The sequence below is a fragment of the Brachyhypopomus gauderio genome, chromosome 18 (assembly GCF_052324685.1).
Source record: "Brachyhypopomus gauderio isolate BG-103 chromosome 18, BGAUD_0.2, whole genome shotgun sequence".
NCBI lineage: Eukaryota > Metazoa > Chordata > Actinopteri > Gymnotiformes > Hypopomidae > Brachyhypopomus > Brachyhypopomus gauderio.
Window position 1 is genome coordinate 6819140 of NC_135228.1, and position 8759 is coordinate 6827898.

Sequence of the window (8759 nt, forward strand, 5' to 3'; positions counted from 1 at the left end):
ATAACCTTGGTATTAACCACGATTGTTGTTAAATGTGGATGTTGTATAACATGTATCAGAGCTCTCGCCCAAAGGTTGAGCAGTGTTGTGATCGAGAAGGGGGACACGAAGAACCCACCGCCATATACCATGCCACTGGTGACGGCGGATGATGATGACCTATCATCCAAAGAAGACGATTCTGTGTGAAAAACTTGTTGTTTTTGATTAATTATGCTTGCTTTGTAGGTATTGGCAGCGTCTGCGACTGATGAAGAATGAAGACGCACCACACATTAGAGCACAACCAACAGTACATGAAAGTCAATTCACTAGTTTAAGAAATAATATGCATGACACATGGGCACATTAATAGAACGGGTCGAGGTGATCTCCCACCGGGCGGGACCTGGGTCTCGTGGACAACGTCAAGTCACGAAACCGTGGGAGATGAAGGGGGGCATCTCCAAATAGTCTGAAAGGTCTTGGCCCACGACTGGGGAGGGATCCAGAACCCACAAATCACGTAAAAGAACACATCGACATTGTACTAACTGACATAGTCACACTATGAATGTATACACATTTAGGGATTTTTATGATTGTCTTTCTTTTAAGAAGTGCACTGGGCTAGATAAAATTTTGTATTAGACTAGAGTTAGACCAATGTTTTGGTCTAAAAGGGGGAATGTTGGAAAAAAGTGAATAACTTAATGTTTAAACTTGATGTTTTCCTGAAAGGCTATGGAAGAGCAGAAGTGAGAAGGCCTCAGTGGCCTTGAGGAGAATAGAATGGGCCTATTCAGATCATTCGCAAGTATAGGCAGGATAGGCAGTGCAGACGGTCAACAGGCCGCCTTCCTGTTTCCGGCTTCCTGCTTCCTGTTTCACGACGCACGGCAGCACGCTCGCACGCAAACGCCGATTCACTATCAAATTAGCATAGCTTAGCTATAGCCTAATACACTTACATTAAACACTACGATTCTAAATCAGTGTAATACATTTACCGACATCTAATTATTTTATCTAATTTCTGTTCCCTCCTTCTGTTCTCTCCCTCTGTTCTCTCCCTCTGTTTCTCTCTTTCTCCCTCTGTTTGGTCTCCCCTGTTTTTCATGGCTACCGCGGAGGAACGGGCTCTCGTCAAGCTCGGCTCGGAGCTGGAGAAGTTGGGTCGACAGATCGAGCGTCTTCTGGAGAAGCAAGCGGAGCTCACCCAGGAGAAGACCAGGCTCGAGGCCGCCCGCGACGCTGCCTACTCGGCCGTCTCCACTCCCTCGTCACGGCGGCTCAGCGCGACCGCCATCTTGACCCGTGCTCCAGGCTGGGAGCGCCAGCGAGGACGCGGAAGGCAGCCGGCGTCGTCACCCCTACCTCAGCCGGACTTTTCCTCTGCGAACCCGTTCGAGGTGCTCAGCTCCGGGTCCTCCACCTCGCCCTCACCAGCGCCGGCACCAAAGAAGAATAAAGGCGGTATCCTCGTTATCGGCGACTCGATTACACGACACTTGAAGGTCGATCTGCCAGGGTCAAAGAGAAACCCCACTGTGTCCTGTTTTCCAGGCGCTCGTGTCCTGGACGTGGCCAGGCGGCTTCCCTCGGCGCTGAAGCAGCGAGATGACTTCGGCACCGTCGTCCTTCACGTGGGGGCTGTCGACACCTTCGCCCGGCGCAGCGAGATCCTGAAGGACCACTACCGCTCGCTTCTGGACACCGCACGGAAGAAGACGTCGGCCAGGCTTGTTGTCTCCGGTCCGCTTCCAACATTCCGGCGAGGGTGCGAGTTGTTTAGCCGTCTTTTCTGTCTCCACAGCTGGCTCCGGGACACCTGTGGCAGCGTCGGCGTGGACTACGTCGACAACTGGGAGAGTTTCCGTGAGCGTCCGTCACTCTACCGCCGAGATGGACTTCACCCCAGTCGCCTGACCAGCCACAACAAACCACGCAAATCAGCTAAGTAGAACTTACTTCCCTAACTACCAAACCATTGAGACTGTGTCTGTTAGCCGTGGCAGGTATAAGAATAACAGGGCGATATGTTTTAAAAATCTAATTAAAATTAAATTAAATAATCAACGCGAAGTAAGCAGCAATATTAAGCTAAGGCTAGGACTTTTAAACATTAGATCGCTTGCATCAAAAGCTGTGATAGTAAACGAAATAATCACAGATAACAGACTAAATGCACTCTGTTTAACAGAGACATGGGCTAGAGTGGACGAATATGTAAGTTTTAATGAAGCAGCTCCTCCTGGATACAGTTATGTTCATCAGCCCCGTATCACAGGGCGTGGAGGTGGAGTAGCCACAATATATGACATAGATATAGGTTTTACTGTAAAACCAACCACCTCTATTAACTCATTCAAGGCTCTGATAGGTGAAATAGGCAATAATCTTATAGGCAATAAAACAAAGCTTAAACTAGTGACCATCTATCGACCGCCGGGTCCTTACTCAGAATTTCTTAAGGAATTTGCTGAGTTTCTTTCGGAAATAGTCTTAACCATCGAGAGATTTGTAATTGTGGGTGATTTCAACATTCATTATGAAAATGAATCAGACCCACTGAAAATCGCGTTCGACTCCATACTAGATTCAGTAGGTATAGCCCAAAATGTGACAGGGCCTACCCACCGCTGTAAACACACCTTAGACTTAATACTTACTTACGGATTAAACATAGAACATTTGGCAGTCATCCCCCAAAATGACGCCATTTCAGATCATTCCCTACTAATATATGAAATGGCTTTATACGATGTACATCAGATGCGCCATACAAAAACCACGCGCACTATCACATCCGACACTGCAGCAACATTTATAAACTTACTACCAGAGCTACCGAACACTATGCCACTGCAGCCCAATGAATTAGAACAGGCAACACAACAGTTTTATTACACACTCAGCAATACCTTAGACAGTGTAGCTCCAGTTAAAACAAAATTAATTAGGGAGAAAAAGCTTGCACCATGGTATGACGACCACACCCGTCTTCTAAAACAGGCAGCTCGAGCAGCGGAGCGAAAATGGAGATCCACCTCACTAGAAGTGTTTAGAATCACATGGAAAGACGCCATAGTCAAATACAAACATGCCTTAATAAAAGCTAGAGCCGCATACTATTCGACACTAATAGAAAACAACAAAAATAACCCTAGATTTCTCTTCGCGACTGTATCAAAACTAACAAGAAATATCAACGACACTAGTTCTAATACAACACTTACACACACTAGCGATGAATTTTTAAACTTTTTTAATAATAAAATAGATAATATCCGACTACAGAGTCATAATACATTGCAGCCTAACCTCCAATCCAACCCCAGTAGTTTAGTTATTAGTAACTATGCATCCAAAAATATTACCGAGCTAAATGTCTTCGATCCTATATCGCAAAAAGAGCTCACAACACTGATTAATTCATCTAAGCCTACATCATGTATATTCGACCCAGTTCCAACCCGTCTATTTAAAGACCTACTCCCAGCCATTGCAGGGCCCTTACTTAATATGATTAACTGTTCCCTTAACCTAGGGTACGTGCCCAAACAATTAAAATGCGCCGTAATTAGACCCTTGATTAAAAAACAGAATCTAGATCCGCAGATTCTAGCCAACTATAGACCCATTTCTAATCTCCCATTTATCTCTAAAATTTTAGAAAAAGCAGTTTCCAATCAGTTAAACCACCATCTCCAATCAAATAGTATCCATGAAAAGTTCCAATCAGGATTTAGACCAAACCACAGCACTGAAACAGCTTTACTCAGGGTAGTGAATGATTTACTAATATCGGCCGATAATGGGCTAGTCTCGTTCCTTGTACTGTTAGATCTTAGTGCAGCTTTTGATACTGTAGACCACAACATTTTGCTGGATAGACTAGAAAACACGGTAGGTATTAAAGGAGTCGCACTCTCCTGGTTTAGATCATATTTGACTGACCGCTTCCAATGTGTAAGTGTTAATAATAAAACCTCTAAATCTGTGCAGGTTAAATACGGTGTCCCACAAGGGACAGTCCTAGGACCACTTCTATTCACACTGTACATGTTACCCCTAGGCGAGATTATGCATAAGCACGACATCAGTTTCCATTCCTACGCAGACGACACTCAGCTATATTTATCGGCAAAACCCGATGATTTAGGCGCAAACAGTAAAATAGAGAAATGTGTAGAAGAGATTAAACATTGGATGGCGTGTAACTTTCTAGCACTAAATCCCGATAAAACAGAATTAATAATAGTTGGGTCTAGGGCTGCGAGAGACAAGATACATAATGTAGCATTGAATCTACATTCTTTTACTATAACCCCCAGCGCAGAGGTAAAGAACTTGGGCGTCACAATAGACCCAGATCTCTCGTTCAATACACATATTAATAATATAACTAGGGTAGCGTTCTTTCACTTGCGCAACATTGCCAAAATTAGAAACATATTAAATACTAGTGATGCAGAAAAACTAATCCATGCATTCATATCCTCTCGTTTAGACTATTGCAACAGTCTCTTAGCTGGATGTTCTGGTAAATCGATAAACAAACTCCAGCTGGTTCAGAACGCAGCAGCACGAGTTTTAACAAAAACTAAAAAGTTTGATCACATTAGTCCCGTACTATCGTCATTACACTGGCTGCCAATTAGATTCCGTATTGACTATAAAATACTTTTATTAACATATAAAACGCTGCATGGCTTAGCTCCAGACTATCTTAGTGAACTTATTGAACAATATAACCCAGCGCGTTCACTTCGCTCACAGGACGCAGGGTTATTAACTGTTCCTAGGATCAAAAAGATCACAGCAGGTGGAAGAGCCTTTTCTTTTAAAGCTCCACAATTGTGGAATAATCTTCCTGCCTCTATTCGGGACTCAGACACAGTCTCAATGTTTAAAACTCGATTAAAGACTCATCTGTTTAGTTTGGCCTTTGATTAATTTGTTACATATTTACTACATCTCGTATCTTTTCTCCAAGGTTCACCTGGAGAGTAACACTGCAGTCGGAGCCTACAATACCAGCATCGCTGCTCCGACATGGAATGAAAGCCTGGCGTTCATCAACAGACATTTACAATGACAATATCAAAACCCAGAACTTTCATTTTTACCTTTACTTAGTCTGATTGTGTGATTTGTGTGTGGCTTGTGTATTTGTCTGTATTTTGTGTAATTTGTGTGTTAACGGGCCGCCCAATGGAGGATGGGTTCCCTTTTGAGTCTTGGTTCTCCCGAGGTTTCTTCCTATTCCCCACCATCATAGGGAGTTTTTCCTCGCCACTGTCGCCTTTGGCTTGCTCATTAGGGTTCTGGACCCATAGTATTGTTAACCTTTTAAATCCTGTAAAGCGCTTTGTGACATGTGTTGTGAAAAGCGCTATACAAATAAACTTTGATTTGATTTGATTTGATTTGATTCAGTGTAAGCTGCAAAACAAGCAGTTTGAGATAAGGAGATGGACGGCTAGAGAGGAGCAGGGGGGTCTCTAAGGAAGAGTAGCAAAGGTGGAGGCAGATATCGAAACTTAGAGATGAGGTATGAAAGGGAGGACATCGCCCAGCACGAGGACTTTTTGCTTGGAGGCTGCTGAGATCCACTTGGGTTAAGTAGAGTTCTAGGCAACTAGTACCAGTGCACTGGAGAGTTTGTACCACGTATACTTTGACTATATTGTATTCAATTATATTCCATATAAATTAATCTAAAAGAACTTTTGGTGTTAAGACTTTGCTTGGGTAATTCAGTCAAAACCAATCGGTTCATCGGGGCAGTGTTGGGGCCTATCTGGGTCAAGAAAAAATATCCCAACAGGAATAGCTCATTGTATTTCTATGTTCTCACCACTTACATCTCTCTCTCTCTCTCTCACTCTTATCACTCTCTGGCAAAAATGTATGGCAAAAATCATAATCATAATTTTGATTGATATTGAGATCAACATGATTATTCATTGGCTTTGGTAACGTCATGAATTCATTGAGCACTGATAGCTTTTAAGCACAGCAAAGCATTGCAATGCTAAGGCTTTTTACCAGACAAAAATAATACATTGCTAGTGTGCACTTGAGCCTACTACAGTGATATTGGTAGGCTATTTACATGTTGATATATACAGCAGAAATATTGCTAGGAGGATCATTTATTAAGTTTCACTTTCAGCTCTGCTGTGTTAGTAGACAATGTGCTATAGCACACGCACTGAGCCAAAAGGCTAACCTACTTTAAACTTAAGGTAAACAACTCACATTTAGTCAGTAATTCTACCAGTCAGCAGCTCTCTCTCTCTCTCTCTCTCTCTAACCAACATACCAACATAAGGGGGGTCGGAGGGGGGAGCTCACCCTTGAATACTTGAACAATGATCTCACCGTGTCTTTGTTCATCTCTAACCTCAGGCTCATCTTCAGAAGAGCCGTCAGGACTGGCCACGGCTGCTCCTGCTGCTGCACCAGCACCACTGTTTGTTCTGAAACTGGTTAATGTTGACAACTAACGTTAGCCGGCTCATAATTGTCTTTATACTTACAGCCGCAAGCAACTAGCTAAGCTAACGACTTCACGTGAGCATACAAACAGCAGCAGCTGTCTGGAGTGGACTACGTTAACTTTAATTGGACTTTGTATAATAAGCAAACTCGGTTCACCTTTGGGAAAGCTGTCAACAGTTGCCTCCCCTCATTCTGCATTCTTTCTTTTTCCTTCCTTTCTTTCCTCTTTTGATAACCTGATTTGTGCTTTTTGGGCAGCATGATGTCTAGCCCCCAGGTCATTCAATCTGGGCTCACTGACGTTACACTTGCCGGTAGCTGTTGGGCGGACTAAACCATTTTGCACAGCCAAGAGGGGGCCCCAGAATGTTCAATATGTTGAGACTAAAGTTCATTCCCTCAGTTGATGTTATCCATATATTTGAAATATTAATTAATAAATAATTAATTAGAGGGCCCAATTAAACACCAAAATAAAAACATCACAAAAAACTATTATCAGGATTTTCATGGGCCCCTCTCCCTACTTGGGCCCTGGGTGGTCAGGTCCACTTTTAGGCCACAGTTCTCGGTGTAACACCTGTTTAACTTAACAAGTCAGTAAGCGATTGGCTAAGGCAGCGTTATGGTAGCCAATCAGAGCCAGTGTTGTTACACGTGCGCCCAAACACCAGTGACGCACGACACAAACGGAGAAGAGGCAGAAAAGGCGAGTCAGGAGCAAGCTGAAGAAAAATTGGCATTTTCAATGTGGCGATATAAGGGTCATTCCAGGATTTTGGTACATTTCAGGTGTGGTCACTTCTGAAAATTTGATCTTCAATTTGATCATTTTAAATCATATATTTATTATCTACAGGTTATCAAAAAGTTTGATTCGTCAAGCTCAGATATGGAAGCAGTTTTTTCTTTATTAGATGTAAATTGGTATGCAGTAACAGGGTTGCAAATTTAGGCTAAGTTGTGGTCTACCCCAGGAACAGATGCTCACTGTAAAATTTAGCTATGTATACAAGATCAAGGACAAATATAATTATATAAGTATATAAAGTAAATTTTGACTGTACTCAATATTAGTCTTACAAAATGAGGAACAGAGTTGCATTCACTGAGTGACACACACAACTTGGACAAACATATTTGGAAAAAAACCTTGAAAATTGTTAGAGCACTTACCATTTTTCTTCCCATGTGGGCAGGAAATGTCCCTGTGATGCAAATTCCTTTGTGCTAGTACACAAACATTTTTAACCCTTTCTCTGCCAGATAAAATTCCTTATAGTGTAAAAACTGTGACATGCAATACAATGTAGACCAAAGAAGTTGTTTTCATAAGTAAAGGAGATGCATTTCAACAATATACAAGAGGAAGTAATTTATTTAGAGCTTATTTTAATTGTTAAATTTGGCAAAGGAGTTGGTCACCCAATGTGTGGGACAAGAGAAAACGGCCATTTTTTGAGGTGGTTCAAAGGTATTCGGTCTTTTGAATAATATCTAAGGCGCTTATTTTTCCACCAAATTTTACAGTTTGTCTTATAACAAGTACCTTGTTAAAAAAAATTGTCATTTAGATATTTTGGACATGTACATTTGAAATTTAAGTGGTGGGACAGGAAATGTACCAAAATCCTGGAATGACCCATAAACCTTATTTAAGAAAATACTTGAAGCTCCTAAATGTCTACCAGACTGGGTATTGGATTTATTTAATTAAGAATAGAGGTTTTATTGTTAAATTTACTTCTGTTGTGAACAAACCAGTTGTCTCAGGTTGAGAGAATTTAATTTAATTTGATAGATGTAAATGCACTTTACATAGTGTAACTGTTTTATTTATTTATTTTTTTTACAAAGATTTCGGATTTTAAAGGATTTTATCCTGCACTGGTCTTTTGATGTGCAATAAATATCAAAAGTTAGCTAGGGTTTAGCAGCGAATGTAAATTGTTACCGGTGGGTGTAAAATAGACACAGATTAAGTATTATATCTAGTACTGATTAAATCTCGATCGATCGCCAGTGGTTGGCGCCAGAGCGAACTAGTAACTCATTGAAACATAGATGTGGATCAGAGGTAAATAAACTAGATTTTTTTTTTTTCAGCATGAGAAATTGAATGTGTGGCGTGTGAAGACAGTCAAATGCGTGTGTCTCACGCTCAATGCGTGAGAGTTGGCAACCCTGAAGTAGTGAGTAACTATAACTAATTACTTTTTTAAAGTAACATTCCCAACACTGTTTAAATAAATGTAAAAAATGTGCCATAT

The 8759-nt window shown here is 41.6% G+C and overlaps 2 protein-coding genes across 2 annotated transcripts in view; one reads left to right on the forward strand and one right to left on the reverse strand.

Moving 5' to 3' along the window:
* The window catches only part of LOC143481909 (uncharacterized), a 68168-nt gene extending 61043 nt beyond the window's left edge, over window positions 1-7125 (reverse strand). Inside the window, exons 1-2 of the mRNA XM_076980100.1 lie at window positions 6646-7125; window positions 6370-6473 (exon numbers count right to left, since the gene is read on the reverse strand). The gene's annotated coding sequence lies outside the window, so the exon portion shown is untranslated. The remainder of the gene's footprint in view (window positions 1-6369; window positions 6474-6645) is intronic.
* Window positions 852-5406, forward strand: LOC143481322 (uncharacterized). The gene is made up of 2 exons (XM_076979294.1): window positions 852-1455; window positions 1546-5406. Exons 1-2 carry the CDS (start codon window positions 1098-1100, stop codon window positions 1941-1943), a joined length of 756 nt encoding a protein of 251 aa, XP_076835409.1. The 5' UTR covers window positions 852-1097; the 3' UTR covers window positions 1944-5406.
* Window positions 7126-8759: the final 1634 nt, after the last annotated feature.